The sequence below is a fragment of the Gallus gallus genome, chromosome 33 (genome assembly GCF_016699485.2).
Source record: "Gallus gallus isolate bGalGal1 chromosome 33, bGalGal1.mat.broiler.GRCg7b, whole genome shotgun sequence".
Taxonomy (NCBI): Eukaryota; Metazoa; Chordata; class Aves; order Galliformes; family Phasianidae; genus Gallus; species Gallus gallus.
In genome coordinates this window covers 1758115-1779803 of record NC_052564.1, presented here as the reverse complement: position 1 = coordinate 1779803, position 21689 = coordinate 1758115, and the positions used below count along the sequence as shown (strand labels likewise).

Below are 21689 nucleotides of genomic sequence, written 5' to 3'. Positions count from 1 at the left end.
CTCCCTCACTCTGATGGGCACCCCTCTGTTGATGCAGCCCAGGGTACAGTTGGCCCCTCAGGGTGCAAGCACTCCTTTTAACGTTTCCATCTCCCAGGACCTCCAAGACCTTCCCCGCAGGGCTTCTCACAAGTAGGAGCTCTCGCAGTCTGTACTCATATCTGAGATTGTTCCAACACAAGTGCAAAACCTTGCACCTGATCTTGTTGAACCTCATGGTGTTTCTTTGGGCCCACTTCTCAAGCCTGTCCAGGTCCCTCTGGATGGCACCCCTTCATTCTGTCGTGCCAACTGCCCCACGCAGCTCGGTGTCATCAGCAGACTTAATGAGGGTGCACACTATCTCATCATCCATGCCACTGATAGGTGTTGAAGAGCTCTGGTCCCAAGGCTGACCCCTGGGGACACCACTTGTGATCGACCTCCACCTGGTGGAGCCCATTTCCCAGAGACCCATTTGGTAAATGTCATTTGGTAACAGTCCTTTGGCTGTGACCTTTCTACCAATTTCTTATCCGGTGAACTGTCCGCCGTTCAAATCCATCTCACACATCTCTCCACAGAGATAAGGATGTGATGAGGGACCATGCCAAAGGCCTTTCAGAATTCCTGGTAGATTTTTGTACCAGTCTGTGTAACTGATGCATTGTCAAAGTGTTCACATTATCATTCTGACCATAAAGAACCACAAAATGTAATGAAGCTTTGGGAAAATACTGATTTCCCATTTAGATCCTGAAAATATTGAGCTAAGCAGAACTCTAAATCTTAGGGCTAAGGTTGTGTTACGGTAAAATTAATCTTCTTACTGCACACACAAAGGAATTGTTTATTAGATTACTTATTTGCTTACAGCTAGCACCTGGTAGATAAGTGTGTTTCTGTAACATAGCAACCTTCACGTCGGTATTCAGAGAGCTGTTATTGGAATGGTCTGGAGTTCAACAATGACCAAAGCATTCACAAGTCAATCGTAACCCGAGCTGCAGTGACACAACAGACTGGGTGTGACAGCAAGAACAGAAATAACTAACTGCTACACAGGCGTAATTTAGGAAGTTAGTGATAAATATTAGGAAAGGAGGCCAGGAGGTGAGACAACAAAGATGAAATGCAAATATAGCAAATCACTTCAATTACAGTAAACAAGAATAAAATAAATAAGGAATATGAGGTATGTTAAATCCTTATTGACTGTGAGCAGATTTCTGTGTTGGAAATCTATTAAAATATACAAAATATTAGTCAAATGTGTTGTGGGTTAACTGTAGTTTCAATTAATATACTAAGGTGAAAGAGAGGCTGAATTCAATAGCAGTTTCAAAGTGTGCAGAGAAACCTGCATTTGATGCACAGCCATTAACACACACAATTTGTTGTCAGTGGGTATTAAGCAAGGAAAGAATAAAGTGCTTTTTTGCCTCAACCCAGGAACTGTGTAACTGTGTTTTCTCCCCTGTCCTGTTGAGGAGGGGCAGTGACAGAGCAGCATGGGGGGCACCTGGGAGCCAGGCAAGGTGAGCACAGTGCAGCTGGGCGCTGAGTTCCAGGGTGCTTTTGGGGTCCCAGCCCTGCAACACGGTGTCTTCATGTGCCTTCCCCTCTGCAGGACAGCCCGACCCCACTGATCCATAGGCAGCCCCTGGCAGCTCTGTGCAGGCACTGTGTGGGGCAGCGTGCCTGCAGAGGTACGGAGATGTGCCCCCAAGCACAGCCCCTGACACCACACATACTCCTTCTCACAGCTCCTACTTCCTTCCCTTTATTTCATCTTCCTCTTCATCACGGGGCACCCTGGCACACCTTTTAGCTCTTTTCCCCCACTTTAGCAAATTTCCATTGCGTGTTTTGCCACAATCAGCAACTTTCTATCTTGGTGCACTCTAACTTCAAACAGTTTATACCAAGCCCAAGAACAAGTCCTTGCACCTGGTGGAGGCAAAGAAAGAAGCAGTCCGTTGTGATTTCAGTGCTTCTGTGAATCAGGATCATTGATAAAGACAGGGCTGTTCACCCACCAAGTGAAACTAAACTGGGAAGTTATAGGATGAGAACACACTGATTCCTTTTGCTAACGTAATATATTGGCTATCGATGTATAGGCTAATATATTGATAGCTATTGCTAATAAAGCCTATATGAACTCCACAGTGCCTGCTGGCATCTCATTTGCCTGCAGAGACAGAGATGGAACACAGTGGCTGTGGGAGAGTCAGCACTGACCCAGAGTTCATATGGGCTCCAGAAGAAAGAGAGCAGGGTGATGCCTCAGTAGAAGTGGAAGGAATCCAAACACATGTATAGGAACATGATTACCACTAATGATTATTACACACACAAACATATATATGAACAGCAAATAAAAATGAAATTATTAATGAAAATAAATAAATAGTATAAACAGAAAGGAACATCAAATAAACCCATGATGGAGAAGACCGTGAATCATTTCCAGAGACAGATGAGAAGTTTATCCCTACTGAAATGAGTCCATGATATCATTTTCCTCACTGCATCCTTGAGCTCCTGGTTCCTCATGCTGTAGATGAGGGGATTCAGGGTTGGAGGCACCACCGAATACAGAACTGCCATCATCAGATCCAGGGATTGGGAGGAAAGAGAGGGGGGCTTCAGATTGGCAACGAAGGCAGTGCTGACAAACAGGGTGACCACAGCCAGGTGAGGGAGGCACGTGGAGAAGGCTTTGTGCCGTCCCTGCTCAGAGGGCATCCTCAGCACAGCCCTGAAGATCTGCACATAGGAGAAAAGAATGAAAACAAAACACCCAGATGATAAAGAAGCACTGACCACAAGAAGCCAAATTTCTCTGAGGTAGGCATCTGAGCAGGAGAGCTTGAGGATGTGGGGGATTTCACAGAAGAACTGATCCACAGCATTGCCTTGGCAGAAAGGCAGAGAAAATGTGTTGGCAGTGTGCAGCAGGGAATTGAGAAGCCCAGTGCCCCAGGCAGCTGCTGCCATGGTGGCACAAGCTCTGCTGCCCAGCAGGGTCCCATAGTGCAGGGGCTTGCAGATGGCCATGTAGCGGTCATAGGACATGATGGTGAGAAGGGAATATTCTGCTGACAGGAAGAAGAAAAAGAAAAAGACCTGTGCAGCACATCCTGTGTAGGAGATGGCCCTGGTGTGCCAGAGGGCATTGGCCATGGCTTTGGGGAGAGTGGTGGAGATGCAGCCCAGGTCGAGGAGGGCGAGGTTGAGGAGGAAGAAGTACATGGGGGTGTGCAGGCGGTGGTCGCAGGCTACGGCTGTGCTGATGAGGCCGTTGCCCAGGAGGGCAGCCAGGTAGATGCCCAGCAAGAGCCAGAAGTGCAGGAGCTGCAGCTGCCGCGTGTCTGCCAACGCCAGGAGGAGGAACTCGCTGATGGAGCTGCTGTTGGGCATCTGGTACTTCTGGGCACCAGGACCTGTGGGCACAAGAACCTGTCCAAGGAGTAGGAAACTTAGTGACAAGGCATTCCATGTTTGAAATGTTCACTGTGGTCAGTGATTTGAGCTACATTTCATGCGGTTGATTTTGCCATGAGCACCTCTCCGCTATTTCTCTCAAGGAATCTGCCTTGTCCCTGTGTGTACATGGGAACGTGATGGTGCTGTGGTGATGTTCTGTCTAGAACTTGTCAGATGAAATCATTTCTAATGCAGAAGTGCATGACAGCATCTGCATTACAAATGCCAGAAATAGGGGGGTTGAAAAGTTTTAATGATGTTTTTTTTTTTCCTGCAAAGTCTGGTCCCACTCACCACGGCCAGGAAGTGTTTAAGTCAGAAATCCTAAGCAGTTCTGCCGCACACATCGTGAATGGCAGAGAGAGCTGAGAGGCAAAGGGATTCTCTGCTGCTTATTTCAAGATAAGGGGAGCGGGTTGGGCTTGTTTCCACACACTCTGAACATGCAACTGTTCAAAGGGAGAATGTTCTCCCAGGCCCTCCCATGTTACCTTGAAAAGAATGCAGACCCTGCTGAGAGCAGTGGAAAACACTGCCCATCATGGAATGCTCACCCTTTCTCAGGGGTCCTGAGCAAGGTCTCATCAACACACATCTGGCAAACAACACCTAACATTCATTTCACCAACCCCGGAGCATTTCCTTGCATATAGCATCTCTCCCCTTCATCCCTGCATATTGATCTCGATCCTGTGGGAAAAATTGGCACCCTAGAGGTCAGCTCACAGCTCTCAGGGACACTTCAAGGAGATGTGTGCCAGTGGTGGCATCTTATTAAGGGAAAGCAAACTCCTTCCCAGCCTCACAGACTACATTGCCCACAGCCAAAGGCAGTCACTCTCAGCCCCTGTGCACTGCAGAGGGCGATGGACACGTGCCTGGGGAGATGCTGCTCTGCTCTACTGGAGCTCTGGCTGCATTCCTATTTGCTGTTCAGAACCCATCCTGTCTGCAGAACATTACCTAAGTGCATGTTCATGTTTACAGGTGAAAAGGGAACAAAAGAGTACCTCAATGACTTCAGCAAAGTAAATATCTGCTTTCAGAAAGTAAAGAGACTGAATGTACTTGAAGATTCTCAATAGATGGACTCAAACACTCTACACCATTACCCTCCACTAGAAGTAGGAAGCAGAAAACATGGCGGAAAATCCCTCCTTAAGCCTTCACAGTGGAAAGTCCCGAGTAGTGCAGCTCCCCGGGCAGGCTGAGTGCTGAGCCTGGCAGGTGGCAGAGTCCCTGCCCCGGCATACAGCCCCTGGGGCACAGCAGTGACCCTGCTCTGCACCACAGCCCTGAGCACCCGGCTGCACCCAAATGGCACAGCCTGCAGCCGTCCTGGGGCACGCTGCCCTCAGGGCTGTGCTCTGACACTGCAGCATGGAAACCATCAGATGAAGCACATCTATCTCCATGACTAGGAAACATGGTGTGTCTTCAGCCTGCTATGGATTGTCTCTAATTTAGTGATCCCTCTATTAAAAGTGTCTGCATTGCCTGTAGCCAGAGACTTACCTTGTCAAGAGCTGTGAGCAATCTTCCTCCAGTGAGCTCACAGCCTGCTCACGCTCATTTTCCTTATAACTTCATGCCACCTGCAGATCATGTCCCCTGTACTTTTGTGCTGTACAGAGGATCTGCTCCTAGGCACAGCTGTCTCTGTGCAGATATGCCCCCTTGTAGGAGCTCCCTGTGTCCCAGGAGCACAGCCCAGATCAGCAGCAGAGGGTGTCATTTTTTCCTCCCCACTCATCTCCCCTGAGATGTCCCTGGGTCTCCATGGCCAACAGCTCCTGAAAGACAACAGCATCGTGACTGTACTTGGAAATCTGCTGCATTAACCACCAGATGTCCAGAAGACACTGACCAATTATAGACATATGGTTAGTCCTACCAGAGCGTGTTTGCTGTAACCAAAAGGGCACACAGAGAAGGACAGGGAGGGGTGGACTTCCCCTGTGCAAGGCACTGATTCAGCTGAAGCACTACAGGCATCTCATCACTAGATGGAAACCCTGGGGCTGAAATGGGATTCAGCTCCCTGTTGGACCCACAGGAGCTGGGATTTCTCTGGATCAGATCAGATGTGCACAGTGAGTTGCCAGCATGTGAGCTCCTGCTCTGAGTCCTTGGTCCTTTCCTTCCTCACCTCACTGTTTATTAGTTGGACTGGGCTTCTCGGAATCCTACGTGTCAGAGACAGGTGGGAAATGTTGGTGCAAGGCAGATGTGCCCTTGGTGATAGAGGACGTGATCAGGGAATACCTAAGCAAACAGGATCCTGAGTGACAGGAATCACAGAATCCTTGAAGGGCCTGGGTTGGAAATGACCTTAAAGACCATCCAGTTCCAACCCCCTTGGTGTGGGCAGGGCTGTCAGCCGGTAGATCTGGATGCCTGGGGCCCTCGGCATCTTCAACATCTCCAGGGATGTGTCACCCACTATTTCTTTGTGATTCCTGTTCCACACCTGCTCCATGCCCCACGTCATGATCTTAGGAATGTTTGGAGTGCGTTCCAAATATCTGATGTCAGGTCACCCAGTGAGGCTCTGCAGTCTCTGCCCATGGAGGTTTTCAAAATCCATCAGGAGCAAATGCTGAACAACTTGGTCTGTCCCTCTTTGTCCTGGGTTGGACTGCAGACATCCCCCAGGTTCCCTTTCAGCCTGGGTCATCATGTGATCCCATGTGCTCATGGCCTATTGCTGATGGGAAGAGAGCAGATGTTTCCAGAGCATGAAGCGTCCTGTGCTGCATGTGACCATCGAAAACAAGGTCTGAGAGCACGAAGACAGATCAGAACCACAGTGTGAGTCTGTCAGTGCAAAGACTGAGAGCTGTCACAGAAGGTTCTGGGCAGGGAAATTCTGAGGGGTACTCAAGGCTCTGTGCAAGACACAAATGGATCTCCTTTTCTTGTTGAAGCTGTAAGTCTGAAAGATTTTCTTGTCAATAAAACTGAAGCAAAGTTCGCAGACAAAGATAGAAATGAGCAAAAATGTGTTAACGCACTTCTCAAGTTCAGAAATACTGATAAGTTCTTTTTCTTTTTAAATTGTAACACCAGACTTTGAGGCAATTTTAAGTAATTCTTAAAATTATAATTTATTTTACAGAATGGACAGTGCTTTCCAGAGCTGTGTTTGCAGGAAAGATGTCTTCAGGCACAGGGACACAGACAGCGGTGCCAGTGCCAATGCCCTGTGACTAATGCCCAGCGTCCACCGCTGCTCTACCCTGCTGCATATTTCATGTCCCTCATCCTCCAGGGGTCTACAGCGGTCCTAAATTAATGACCATGCTGAAGGGCATGTTTTCAGCAGGCCAACTGGACACACACTCTTCCCACTGCTCTCCACATCTCCCCATCCCTTGCTCTTTCTTCACACAGATACCTCCCAACTACCTGGCTGATCTGCGACCTTCAGGGGGATTACTGGAACCCGCTCCATCTCTCCAAAGGCTGAGAGACACTTTTCTCAACTCCTTTACTTTGATTATATCTATCCCTTCTTATCTCTGTCTAACTCATTTCTTGTACAAATGTTCCCATTGAAAGACAAACCTCAGTAGATGCAGCTTGGAAAACGCATGCAGGTGATCACTGTGTTTTTCTGTTCATTCAATTGCATCACGTTTTCTTCTGTTTGTTGGCAAAAAAGAGAAATCTTTCATTGCCCACATGCAGCTGGTTCTCTGAGGAAAGCCAGTGGGAGTTGGTGCAAATGAGGTTTAATGGTGAGCGGGTGACTCCAGAGGAGAAGAGTGATGTGATGAGAAGGAGGAGAAGTGTTGCCAGTTCCATGGGGCCAATGGGAGTAGAAATGGAGTGGGGAAGTTGAGGAGGACGTTTGTCCACACAGTGTCAGAGCAAAGCTCATTAGGGGACATCCTGGATCAGTATCAATTGCCAAGTGCTGCTTTAACTTCTTGTTTAAACACAACCATAAATAAATAAATAAATAAATAGACTTCTTAAATGCCCATCAATCTCTTCCTCTTTTAGCTCTTCCTGATACCTCTCCATTTTTCTGTACAAGATCTGAACACCTGAAGAAGATGACAGGAAGGCACAAGGCACAGGAGAGCTCTTTAGGTTCTAATGGGCCCCAGGGGGCTTTTGCTGCTGAGTCCATCAACCACCATTGAAGAGAGAAGATTGCAGAAAGTGCTCAAGAAGACCAAGTCAGAAGGAACAGAGAAGTTTCTTGGAGTATTAATGGGCCCCACCGAGGGCCACTAACAAGCAAGCTTCCCCAGGGACTTGTTAGAGCAGATAATTGGAAGCCATGCTGACAGCAGACACAGGCACTGGGATGGTGGCTGTGATGCAGAGAAAACCTTCCTTTGTGTTATGAAGCAGAAAGGCCAAGCCCTGATCAGGGCTGACCCTTGGCAGGGAGATCCTGTCCCTCCTGCTGGCTCAGGGCCCTTCCTGGGCCAGTGGGATGGAAGATTGTAGGATGCCAAATGTAAGACAAGGGGACAGCAGCTCCCAGGCTCTGCACAGGGTGCAATGATGTCGTGAGGTCCAAGTCCCACATGGGCAGTTTGTCCCAGGCTGTGGGATGTGAGAAGGGCCCAGTCTGAACAAGCACTCACTGACAACAAAAGTTCGAAGCTCAGATCTCTGAGGCTCAAGGTGGAGGCACCATTTCCTCACTGGGAGTGTTTGGTTCTGGGGATGCCATGTTTGATGCTCACCCACATGCAGAGCTCCTGACTGCAACACCACTGTGCTCCTATCAGCGGGGATATAACACAGTGGTGCTGTACTCACTGAGCTTGTCTTCCCTTAACAGCGCAGTGTTAACAGCTCTGGATAATGCCTTCCCTCCATCATCTAACCACAGTCTTCTTCACATAAACAAAGGTGGATACTGACTTCTAACTTCCTTCATAATAGGTCAAGGATGATTGGTAAAAAAACCAAAGGAGAGATTTACATTAGATGCTTGGAAGGCATTCCCAACATTCCATAGATCATGATGTGAGGCACAGGACAGGTGTGGAACAGGTAGCCCAGAGAAGTTGGGGCTGCCCTATCCCAGCAAATGTTCAAGATGTCAAGGGCCCCAGGCTTCCAGATCTACAGTGTGACAGCCCTGCCCACAGCAAGGGGGTTGGAATTTGATTGTCTTTAAGGCCCTTCCAACCCAAGATTTTCAAGGATTCTGTGATTCCTGTCACTCTCTTCCAACTCAGGATCTTGTTTGCTTAGGAATTCCCTGATCATCTCCTCTATCACCAAGGGCACATCTGCCTTGCACCAACATTTCCCTCCTGTCTCTGGCACCTCGGATTCCAAGAAGCCCAGTCCAACTAATAAACAGTGAGGTCAGGAAGGAAAGGAGTATCAGAGACTTTTCCATGTCCTGTCACACCAGGTTCCCTGTCCCATTCTACTCTAGGCCCACATTCTCCCTTGCCTTCCTTTTGTCACCTACACATTTCTACAAGCCCTTCTTGTCTGTGATATGCCTGGGCACATTCAATTGCAGTTGAACTCTAACATTCCTAAGCTCACCTCAGTAGGTACGCCGGACAAAGTCTCTGCATTGCTGCCAGGTGACCTCTTCTTGTTTCCATGTCCTGTATGCTTCCTTTCTGTGTTTGGGTTTGACTAGGTCAATCCATTACCATTCCTGCAGGACATCTGACAATTTCACTTGGCTTCCTCTTCCTTGGAATGGTCTTACTCTGCTTGGAACCAGTGATCCTTAGACAGTTATCACATGTTTTGAACCTATTCCCTTGAGAGCCTTACCCTGCTGGACTAGTAGCCCATGTTCTTTTTGATCTTTGCATTCCCCACTAGCCCTTCCTGGCTGGTGAGTATGAGACCCAGCAGAACACCTCTCCTTTTTGGTTCCTGTATGGTATGGTCAAAAAGCTGCCATCTGTGCTCTCCAGGGATCTCCTGGATGGTGTATGCCCTGCTGTGCTGTCCCTGCAGCAGACACTAGAGTGAAAAAGGCCCAAAAAGTGGACAAGGGCCTGACAACATGAGGCTCCCATGTGTGTGTAGAGGGCACCTTCTACTTGCTCTTCCTGATCAGGAAGCCAGGAACAGACACTGTTGGGCTCCTCTGTTTGCCATTTCTATTCACTCTGGTGTGGCTGTTCTGCCATCCCCAGGCACAGCTCAGTGCACTCTCACAGGGGGTAGAAAACATCCTAATTGGATAGTGACATTGGAATTAGACTGGCTGGATAGCTCATCTTTGTTTTTTGTGTTCAGTAGGTGGCATAAGGGCATTACTTCCATTGTGGGGCTCAGGGTTATCCAAGCAGTGCAGACACTCTTAGGGCATGGCTTTCCTGACGGCCCAGTGCTGCATTTGCAGCATGGACTACTGCCCTGCACAGGGGAAGACCACCCCTCCCTGTCCTTCTCCGTGTGCCTTTTTTGAGACAGCAAACACTCTCTGGTAGGACTAACCATATGTCTGGAATTGGTCACTGTCCGCTGGATATTTGGTGGTTAATTCAGAAGATTTCTAAGTACAGTCATGATGCTGTTGTCTTTCAGGAGGTATTGGCTGTGGAGACCCAGGGACATCTCAGGGGAGATGAGTGGGAAGGATAAAAATGACACAATGACACAAATGACACTGCTGCTGATCTGGGCTGGTCTCCTGGGTCACAGGGAGCTCCTACAAGTGGGCAGTGCTGCAGAGAGACAGCTGTGCCCAGGAGCAGCTCTTCTGCACAGCACAGCAGGGCTGGGGGTGTGATCTGCAGGTGACATGAGCATAGAAGGGGACGGAGAGAGAGATTACAGGATGTGCATGCAGTGAGAGTTCTGTGAGCTCACTGGAGGAGCATTGCTTTCAGCCCTTGACACGGTAAGTTTGTGTCTTCAGGAAATACTGCCAGTTTTCCTGGAGGGATCAATGAATCTGGGACATCCCATCGTAGAGTGTCAGCATGCAGTTTCTATGTGTTTGTTGTGTTTGTCAGGGAAATATGAGCACATCTCTGAGAATCCTCAACTGCACCTTTCTCAGTCTGCTGTTGCATGCACAAACTCCTCATGTTCTTTCAGCCTCTCCTCTCCCAAAGGACAGCAACAGCTGAAATTATCGTCATTCCCTGCAGACATGAATTATGCACTTTGCCTCTTAACAGGCAGATTTCTCTAACAGAAATTTTACTGCATAGAAGTTGGAGTTAGGGGCTCTTAGAACAGTTGCGGTAGAGATAGGAGATGTGGAAACAGCTCCTAAGAGGAAAATATCCAGGAGGCTGGAATATGATTAGGAAATGATTAGGAAAAGATTAGGAAAGTAATGGTTAGGAAAGTAAAAGCTCTTTAAGGTTCTACTTCTTACATGACGCTGAAGCTCATGAAAATAAACTCATTATATGGAGTTAAACGGACTTGCCTAATGTAGCAGGAGGATTGTCTCTGAGAATGATCTAAACTTGTCATTATCTTCTGCACTCTGAACAGGACTCCATGCCCAGGAACCACAGATGCCCAACAGCAGCTCCATCAGCGAGTTCCTCCTCCTGGCGTTGGCAGACACGCGGCAGCTGCAGCTCCTGCACTTCTGGCTCTTGCTGGGCATCTACCTGGCTGCCCTCCTGGGCAACGGCCTCATCAGCACAGCCGTAGCCTGCGACCACCGCCTGCACAGCCCCATGTACTTCTTCCTCCTCAACCTCGCCCTCCTCGACCTGGGCTGCATCTCCACCACTCTCCCCAAAGCCATGGCCAATGCCCTCTGGCACACCAGGCACATCTCCTACGCAGGATGTGCTGCACAGGTCTTTTTCTTTTTCTTCTTCATCTCAGCAGAATATTCCCTTCTCACAGTCATGTCCTATGACCGCTACGTTGCCATCTGCAAGCCCCTGCACTACGGGACCCTGCTGGGCAGCAGAGCTTGTGCCACCATGGCAGCAGCTGCCTGGGGCACTGGGCTTCTCAATGCTGTGTTGCAAACTGCCAATACATTTTCCCTGCCTCTGTGCCAAGGCAATGCTGTGAATCAATTATTCTGTGAAATCCCCCAGATCCTCAAGCTCTCCTGCTCAGATGCCTACCTCAGAGAAATTTGGCTTCTTGGGGTCAGTGCTTCTTTATCATCTGGGTGTTTTGTTTTCATTCTTTTCTCCTACGTGCAGATCTTCAGGGCCGTGCTGAGGATGCCCTCTGAGCAGGGACGGCACAAAGCCTTCTCCACGTGCCTCCCTCACCTGGCTGTGGTCACCCTGTTTGTCAGCACTGCCTTCGTTGCCAATCTGAAGCCCCCCTCTCTTTCCTCCCAAGCCCTGGATCTGACAATGGCAGTTCTGTATTCGGTGGTGCCTCCAACCCTGAATCCCCTCATCTACAGCATGAGGAACCATGAGCTCAAGGATGCAGTGAGGAAAATGATATCATGGACTCATTTCAGTAGGGATAAACTTCTCATCTGTCTCTGCAAATGATTCACAGTCTTCTCCATCATGGGTTTATTTGATGTTCCTTTCTGTTTATACTATTTATTTATTTTCATTAATAATTTTATTTTTATTTGCAGTTCATATATATGTTTGTGTGTGTAATAATCATTAGTGGTAATCATGTTCCTATACATGTGTTTGGATTCCTTCCACTTCTACTGAGGCATCACCCTGCTCTCTTTCTTCTGGAGCCCATATGAACTCTGGGTCAGTGCTGACTCTCCCACAGCCACTGTGTTCCATCTCTGTCTCTGCAGGCAAATGAGATGCTAGGAGGCACCGTGGAGCTGATATGGGCTGGATTAGCAAAAACTATCAATATATTAGCCTATACATTGATAGCCAATATATTACGTTAGCAAAAGGAATCAGTGTGTGCTCATCCTATAACTTCCCAGTTTAGCTTCGCTTGGTGTGTGAACAGCCCTGTCTTTATCAATGATCCTGTTTCACAGAAGCACTGAAGTCACAACGGACTGCTTCTTTCTTTCCCTCCACCAGATGCAAGGACTTGTTCTTGGGTTTGCTATAAACTGTTTGGAGTTAGAGTGCACCAAGATAGAAAGTTGCTCATTGTGGCAAAACACGCAATGGAAATTTGCCAAAGTGGGGGGAAAGAGCTAAAAGGTGAGCCAGGTGGCACCGTGATGAAGAGGAAGATGAAATAAAGGGGAGGAAGTAGGTGTTGTGAGAAGGAGGATGTGTGGTGTCAGGGGCTGTGCTGAGGGCCCACCTCTGTACCACTGCACGCATGCTGCCCCACACAGTGCCTGCACAGAGCTGCCAGGGGTTGCCTATGGGTCAGCGGGGCCGGGCTGTCCTTCAGAGGTGAAGGCACACGGAGACACTGTGCTGCAGGGCTGGGACGCCAAAAGCACCCTGGAACTCAGTGCCCAGCTGCGCTGTGCTCACCTTGCCCGGCTCCCAGGTGCCCCTTATGCTGCTCTTTCACTGCCCCTCCTCAACAGGATGGGGGAGAAAACACAGTTAACCAATTCCTGGGCTGAGACAAAAAGCACTTTATTCTTTCCTTGTGTAGTACCCACTCACAGTAAATTGTGTGTGTTAATGGCTGCGCATAAAATGAAGGTTTCTCTGCACACTTGGGAACAGCTATTGAATTCAGCGTCTCTTTCACCTTAATATATTAGTTGGAACTACACCTAACCCACAACACATTTGACTAATATTTTGTACATTTTAATTGATTTCCAACACAGAAATCTGCTCACAGTCAGTTAGGATTTCACATACTTCCTATTCCTTATTTATTTTATTCCTGTTTACTGTAATTGAAGTGATTTGCTATGTTTGCATTTCATCTTTGTTGTCTCACCTCCTGACCTATTTTCCTGATTCTTATCGATAACTTCCTAAATTACCCATGTGCCAGTTAGTTATTTCTGCTCTTGCTGTCACACCCAGTCTGTTGTGTCACTGCAGCTCGGGTAATGATTGACTTGTGAATGCTTTGGTCACTGCTGAACTCCAGACCATTCCAACAGGAGCTCTCTGGATACTGAAGTGAAGGTTGCTAAGTTACAGAAACACACTTATATACCAGGTGCCAGCTGTAAGCAAAGAAGCAATCTAATAAACAATTTCTTTGTGTGTGCAGTAAGAAGATGTATTTTACTGTAGCACAACATCAGTCCTGAGATTTACTGTGTTTTGTTTAGCTCAGTATTTTAAGGATCAAAATGGGAAATCAGTATTTTCCCAAATCTTCATTACATTTTGAGCTGCTTTATGGGCAGAATGACAATGAGGACACTTTGACAATACATCAGTTACACAGACTGATACAAAAATCTACCTGGACTTTTGAAAGGCCTTTGGCATGGTCCCACATCACATCCTTATCTCCGTGGAGAGATGTGTGAGATGGATTTGAAGGGCGGACAGTTCACCAGATAAGAAATTGGTAGGAAGGTCGACTGTTACCAAATGACATTTACCAAATGGCTGTCTGGGAAATGGGCTCCACCAGGTAAAGGCCGATCACAAGTGGTGTCCCCAGGGGTCAGCCTTGGGACCAGAGCTCTTCAATGCCTATCAGTGGCATGGATGATGAGATAGAGCGCACCCTCAGCAACTCTGCTGATGACACCAGGCTGTGTGGTGCAGTTGGCACGACAGAATGAAGGGGTGCCATCCAGAGGGAGCTGGACAGGCTTGGAAAGTGGGCCCAAAGAAACACCATGAGGTTGAACAAAATCAAGTGCAAGGTTTTGCACTTGTGTTGGAACAATCCCAGGTATGAGTACAGACTGCAAGAACTCCTACTTGTGAGAAGCCCTGCGGGGAAGGTCTTAGAGGTCCTAGGAGATGGAATCATTAACAGGAGTGCTTGCAGCCTGAGAGGCCAACTGTACCCTGGGCTGCATCAACAGAGGGGTGCCCATCAGAGTTAGGTAGGGCATTGTCCTTCTCTAGTCAGCTTGCACTTGTGCATGGCATTGCTCTGACCCATGTATCCATGTGAACATCCTTGCACATGGCCTTGTTGATCTTGATGAGGTTCTCACAGACCCACCTCTGTATCTTGTCATGGTCCCTCTGGGTGGCATCCCTTATCTTTACTGTGTTGACCACATCACAGGAATTGGTGTCACCCACAAACGTGCTGAAGGTGCACTCAACAGCGCTGTCCAAGTCAGTGACAAAGAGCTTAAATAGCATCAGTACCACCTGCAGACCCCTGAAAAAAATACCATTCTCTCCACACAGCCACTGAGCTGTTGACCACAACTCAGGCTGTGACCATCCACCCAATTCCACATACAGTGAGTGGTCCATCCATCAATTCATGCCTCATGCCTCACTCTTCAGAGAGAAGGGTCTCATACAGGGCCGTATCAAATGTCTTCCACCAGTCCCGGTAGACAGAAAGTGCCATCACCTCACAATCTACCCTCCAGGCAGTGTACCAACCCATCACATTCTTTTAGCCTGACAGCTGACCACACTGATAAATCTCACCATAACCTTTCAAGTCACAAGCCTGATGCTGACCTTTCAGGAAGACATGTCCAAGTTATGCGCCCATCATGTGCTAACGGGCAAGCGATGTGAAAACAAGGACCCAAGGCCTCTTCCTGAATGCAGGCAATCAGCTCTCAGGCAGAAGGGATCTCTCAATCCACCTGCCCAGCAGTTGCCTTCTGCTGGCTTACCAGAGACAGGGGAATGACCATGAGCTGCATTCCTAAAGGTACAGAGCTTAGCCCTGAATTCAAGGCTCTCCTATTGGCTACTACAGAAAGAATGATTTCCAAGGCTCTTTGCCAGCCTTGTTCGTGGTGCAGATCTGTCACCTTCAGACACAGAAATAACCTCTCAAACACCATCTAGTCACATGCCTGTTACAAGGTGGTGAGTTCTGCTTGCACAAGTGACCTCACTTCAACATATCTATCCCTGCCTCGTGGCCCGTTGCTCAGCACTAGGGCAGCTCTGGGGGGCCCTGCCGGCTGCCGCTTCCCGTTCCACCTCAAGGAGCCACACTGTGTGTGCTGAGGCCACGTGGGAAGTGATTGCAGCATGGTGGGAAAGCGGCCTGGGGCTGAGGTCTAGGACTCGGGCCTGCAGCCTCCCCTCACTATGCAGAAGGGTTCTTCTCCCAGGGTCCCACTTCAAGACCGGTAGAGTGGTGATCTGTTCGGCTTGACGGGGAGGTGCCGGGACTGAGCGCTTTCGAGGAGGGCTGACGAGCACTGAACTGAGGGTCAGAACCGATGTGCAGAAATGAAAATCTGTAACCACAGAGTAGTTATAACACAGCTATGTTTAATGAGCACTGCACACACGCTGGACGCAGAGGGGATATTGCCACCTAGCCTGCATACTGGAGGGCAAGAAAAGCACCTACTTAAAGAGCAAGCTGCAAACATGCATTAGATGTCTAAGAAAAGGCTGGTTTATTGCAATGTCTCACCAGAATGAGAGTTGTTCACATGTACAGTGGTCTTTATGATGAAGGAGGTTGTGTTATTTTCTTGGGCTTGGGGTAGGATGGAGGACACTTGGCTGGCTCTGGTTGGTCATCCCATTGGCCACAACTCCATTCAATAATCCGCTGATTCTTTGTTAATTTGTGGTTTTACTGTCCGAGCCTGCTACCTTGCATTGCAGAGATAGGATAGATAATGATGTTATTTGGAAAAATGGGAGACCCACTGTCTATGCTAACTGCCTAAGAATGTAGAAAAGCATCTGTTATCAGCAGCAATAACTTGATTTAGCAAGTTCAAGTAAACCTGAAGTAAAGGGTGAGTAAATACTGTAGAAAAGTGTGAGTAAACCCAGAGAGGTGTGAATAAATTCAGAGTAAAGTGTGAGTACACCTGGAGTAGAGTGTAACTGAACCCAGAGAGTAAAGTGTGTGTAGACCCAAAGGAAAGTGTGAGTAAAACCCAGAGTAAGGTGTGAGTACACCCTTAGAAGAGTATGAGTAAAGCCTGGTAAAGTGTGCCTAAACCCAAAGCAAGGTGAGAGTAAAACCAGACTAAAGTGTGAGTAAAACCCAGAGAAAGGTATGAGTACACCCGGTGTCGAGGATGAGTAAATGTGGTAAAGTGTGTGTAAACCGGGAGTAAAGTGTGGGGAGACTTTCGGTTTAGCATGGGAAGACATGGATTTAAGTGTGATAAATCCTGGACTGAAGGGTGTGTATACATGGACAAAAGTGTGGTGTAAAGAGTGAGTAAACCCTGAGCAAAGAGAGAGTAAACCTGGAGTAAAATGTGAGTAAAACATTGGTACAGTGTGAGAAAAACGCAGAGTGAAGTGCGAGTAAAAACCCAGAATAAACTGTGCCATAGAAAGAACAGAACACACCTAAAAACAAAGTGTTGGTAACAGACACTGTATGGAAATGTCAGGTAGCAACAGCGTTGGAAGGTTGTGAGCCTGAGACACTCAACCAATGAGTGCCAGGAGAGGCTTTACTTGCGTCGGACCCAGGGTATACAATGGGATGGATTTCACTGACTAGTTGTGCAATTTCTCCCTAGTCAGTCGGGGGTGTGCGCCCATTACTGCACTAATGAATAGACTGCCCTACACAGAGATCTTGGCCTAATTTGAAACTGTAGATTTAGAGTGTGTTTCTCACATAGATGTACAGGTGTGCCATCTCGGGCTGAGAGTGAGTTGGCCATAAAGAAGTCCATCAAAAACAAGTTTGCAGTCAGAACTTCTTCCAGCACAATCAGAATGTTTTGGACAGAGCAAGGCCATGTCATTTTTCACAAGATTCTCCTCCCCCATGTCTCCAGCCTTCCATCTGTTGACATGGCAATGCTCTTCCAAGCCTGTGAGACAATTCCAGGCACACCTCAGGCAAAGTGTTTCTCCTTGGTCTGCTACGTAACGCAGGACCTGAGGGCTGACACAACTGCAAGGAGAAAGGAGCACAGCGTGGTGCTGCAAAGAGAGCAGCACTGAAAAGACCCCGTCCTGCTGCTGCCCATGGCCGTGGCTCCAGGGAAGCAGTAGCAGCACAACTGAAAGGCAGCAGAGTGTCCCCACCAGGCACTGACAGACATCACTCAGGAACATTGCTGCTCTGTGTGACATTTGTTTCTTAGATCCTGAGCCTCTTCCAATGATCCAGACTGGATGGGAGGCAAAACAAATGATCCTCTGTGGATTTCATTATCTATTCATTTAACCTGTTTCTTTAAGTAGAATAGGTTCATCACACAGAACGAAAGAGTAAAAATAAAGACTGATGATGCATATTATTTAAGTGGAAATAAATTTACCATATGTATGACAAACAAACATGAAGCAACAATGGTGACATCATGTAAAATCGATCAGACTTAGGAAACTAAGTTTTTGTAGTCCTGAGAGAGTGATGAACATCTTTTTGATGGAGAACCAGCGTATACTGGAGTATTTTCCTGAGGGCACTCTTGATCTCCTGGTTCCTCATGCTGTAGATGAGGGGGTTCACAGCTGGAGGAACCACTGAGTACAGAACAGCCGCCATCAGGTCCAGGGATGGGGAGGAGATGGAGGGCGGCTTCAGGTAGGCAAACAGCACAGTGCTGACAAAGAGGGAGACCACGGCCAGGTGAGGGAGGCACATTAAGAAGGCTTTGTGCCGTCCCTGCTCAGAGGGCATCCTCAGCACAGCCCTGAAGATCTGCACGTAGGAGAAAAGAATGAAAACAAAGCACCCAAAAATTAAAGAAAGGCTAAAGTAAATAATCCCGGTTGCCCTGAGGTAGTCTGATTCTGAGCAGGAGAGCTTGAGTATCTGGGCGATTTCACAGAAGTACTGATCCACATCACTAAGGCAGAAAGCTATAGAAAATGTATTGGCAGTGTGCAGCAGAGAATAGAGAAGCCCAGTGCCCCAGGCAGCTGCTGCCATGGTGACACAAGCTCTGCTTCCAAACAGCATCCCATAGTGCAGGGGCTTGCAGATGGCAACGTAGCGGTCATAGGACATGATGGTGAGAATGCAATACTCTGCATCAAAGAAGAATAATAAAAAAAAGACCTGTGCAGCACATCCTGCATAGGAGATGTGCCTGGTGTGCCAGAGGGCATTGGCCATGGCTTTGGGGAGAGTGGTGGAGATGCAGCCCAGGTCGAGGAGGGCGAGGTTGAGGAGGAAGAAGTACATGGGGGTGTGCAGGCGGTGGTCGCAGGCTACGGCTGTGCTGATGAGGCCGTTGCCCAGGAGGGCAGCCAGGTAGATGCCCAGCAAGAGCCAGAAGTGCAGGAGCTGCAGCTGCCGTGTGTCTGCCAATGCCAGGAGGAGGAACTCGCTGATGGAGCTGCTGTTGGGCATCTGTGGTTCCTGGGCATGGAGTCCTGTTCAGAGTGCAGAAGATAATGACGAGTCAAGACCATTCTCAGAGAAACTTCACCAGTCATACTATAAAATTTTTTCCTTCACTTTGGAAACCTTCATTTAACTCCATAACTTCAGTTTATTTTCATGAGCTTCACCTTCCCTTAAGAGTTGAAGCTTAAGGTGCTCTTACCTTCCTCTCATTTCCTAATCATATCCCAGCCTTCTCTTAGGAGCTGTTTCATGTCTCGTATCTTTACCCAGTCTGCACTCAGAGCCCTCACCCCTATCTCTGTGTACTTAGATTTGTCTTTCAGAAATCTGCCTGTTTTTAGGATAAGTGCATTATAAATGTCTGCAGAGAATGACAATAATTTCAACTGCTTCTACACTTCGAGAAAGGGGAGGATGAAAACGCATTCTGTGTCACTGTTCACAATCAACTAAATGAGAAAAGAACAGTTCAGGAGTCTCAGAGCTGTGATCAAACTTGACAGTCCCTTTCAGCTTTCTGCTCCCAACTCTTTCCCCTTCCCTAAAAACAGCAAAAGGAAAATCCCTACTTTCCTCTTGCAAAGTGCACTTAGACACATTCTCGTGTGCAGTGTAGCTGTGATCCCCCTGCCCCAGGCAGCAGCTGTGGCAGCAGAAGGCCCCTGCCCTGCCCTGCCGGGAGGCTCCTTCCCCCCACACGTCTCCCCGCAGCGCCCTGGGCAGCTCCCCGGGCAGGCTGAGTGCTGAGCCTGGCAGGCAGCAGAGTCCCTGCCCTGGCACACAGCCCCTGTGTGGGGCACAGCAGGGACCCTGCTCTGCACCACAGCCCTGGGCACCCGGCTGCACCCCCGGCTGCACAGCCTGCAGCCGTCCTGGGACACGCAGCCCTCAGGGCTGTGCTCTGATGCTGCAGCAAGAAAGATCTCATATGGAGCTGGTCTTTGTCATGATGTAAAAAAACAGCTTGTCTGCAGCCAGGTCTTCAATGGGATGTCCCAGCTTCAGTGATTCCTCCAGGAAATCACTGCCTGTAGCATAAGTCTTACCTTCTCAAAGACTGTGAGCAGTGCTTGTTCAGTGAGCTCACAGCCTGATCACATTCCACACAGCCTGTAAGCTCTCTTCCTACTCTCGTTCCTGTCTCCTGTAGATCACGGCCCCAGCCTTTCTGTTTGGTGCACAGGAGCTGCTCATGGGCACAGCTGTCTCTCTGCTGCCCTGCCCACTTGTATGAACTCCCTGTGTCCCAGGAGTCCGGCCCAGCTCAGCAGCAGAGGTGATGATTTCCTTCTTTCCCTGCAGATATCCACGGCCCTCCTGAGCTGACAGTTCCTGCAAGACTGCACAGTCATCACTGCAGAACGTACTTCAAAGTCAGCTCAATCAATCAGCATGTCCACTGGATTCCAGAAGCACGGTTGTTCGTATCAAAAGAAGTTTGACCATGAGAGAAGTAAATGCCAAATCTGGGAACCTCTGCTCATGACCCATAACAAAAATGACAGACAAGGACAGGGTGGGGTGGAGTTCCCCTGTCTCGGTAGTGGTAAATCTGAGGGAGTGCAAGCATGAAATTACAGAATCATAGAAAGGCTTAGGTTGGAGGGGACTTTAAAGTGCACCTAGTTTCAAGCCCTCAGCCATGGGCAGCACTGCCTACCACCAGATCAGGCTGCCCAGGATCCCATCCATCCTGACCTTGAATGCCCTCAGGGATCGGGCTGCAAGTATATCTTTGGGCAACCTGTTCCACTTCCTTTGAGTACAAAATTTGTTCCTAAAAGCTCACCTAAATCTCCTCTCTTTGCTTTAAAGCCATTTCCCTTTGTCCTATTACTATCCAACCATCTCATCCTACCCCTAGGATTAGACATCACATCCACTGATGGAAGCACCAGGGCTGAAATGGTGTTCAGTTCCCCAGAGGTCCATGGGAGCCAGAAGTCCTCTTAGCTGAGTTCAGATGTGCACGATGAGGTGTCTGTGTGTGAGCCTCTCATCTGAATGCTTGGTCCTTATTCAACAAGGGCTGCATTGCTCACACACAGACACGCTCAGTGATGCCTGAGGTGCCTGGGGTGATCCTAGTTGTGTGCTGGTGCTTGTAAAGTGTGGTGGAAAATCTCTGAGATAGACACTTCCTCCCTGAGCATCAGCTGAGGGCCAGAAGGGAGGTATTCTTGGCCATCCTAAATGCCACCACAGCCCTGTGCTTAGGGCACCCAGTGTGCCTTTTGCATCTGTCCCAAGGAGATTTCGTGTTATTCTGCTGACCAAATGGATGAGCTCACAACAGAAGAGACAGATCTTCCTCTCTGCTGTCTTGGTCACACTCTGCCCTTCAAGGCATTACAAAGCAATGGCACATCTACATACTTTCACTGATGACACCTCAATTTGCTCTGGGCTCTCATTTGAATGGCATCAGAAGAAGCCTAGGGTCATGCCAGTTTCCAGGCAGGAAGCTGGCAAATATTGTTCCAGTTGGAGAGAAGAACAAGAAAGATGAAATCAGCAATTACAGACCTGACAGTCTCAATTTGGTGCCTGAAAAAATTATGGAGAAAATGATGATGGGAATCACTGAAAAACACCTGAAGGACAATTCTGTCATTGGTCACAACCAACACAAGTTCATGAAGGGAAGGTCCTATTTAACTTGATGTCCTTTCATGAAGAAGTCACCCATGTAATTGACGAAAGGATGCCAACTGATGGTAACTATTAGGATTTGGGTAGAACTTTGAATACAGTTCCTCACAGTATCCTTCAGGATAAAATTTCCTGCAATACCACTAGACAAAACATAATGTGATGGGTGAGCATTTGGCCAATGAGACGGGCCCAAAGGATTACAGTAAACGTGTTCCATCAGGCAGGCGGACGGTCACAAGCAGAGCTCCCCAGGGCTCCATTTAGGGCCATTTCTCCTTAAAGTTTTCATCAGTGACTTGCAC

At 48.3% G+C, this 21689-nt stretch overlaps 2 protein-coding genes across 2 annotated transcripts in view; one reads left to right on the top strand and one right to left on the bottom strand.

Moving 5' to 3' along the window:
- Window positions 1-21689, bottom strand: part of LOC107049234 (olfactory receptor 14A16-like) — a 164388-nt gene that overhangs the window by 102846 nt on the left and 39853 nt on the right.
- On the top strand, window positions 10953-11912 carry LOC107049244 (olfactory receptor 14I1-like). The gene has a single exon (XM_015272571.3). The coding sequence runs from the start codon at window positions 10953-10955 to the stop codon at window positions 11910-11912; it is 960 nt and encodes a 319-aa protein (XP_015128057.3).

Excerpts from the sequence above, each read along its gene's own strand:
- LOC107049244 (XM_015272571.3), top strand. The coding sequence starts at position 10,953 with ATGCCCAACAGCAGCTCCATCAGCGAGTTCCTCCTCCTGGCGTTGGCA.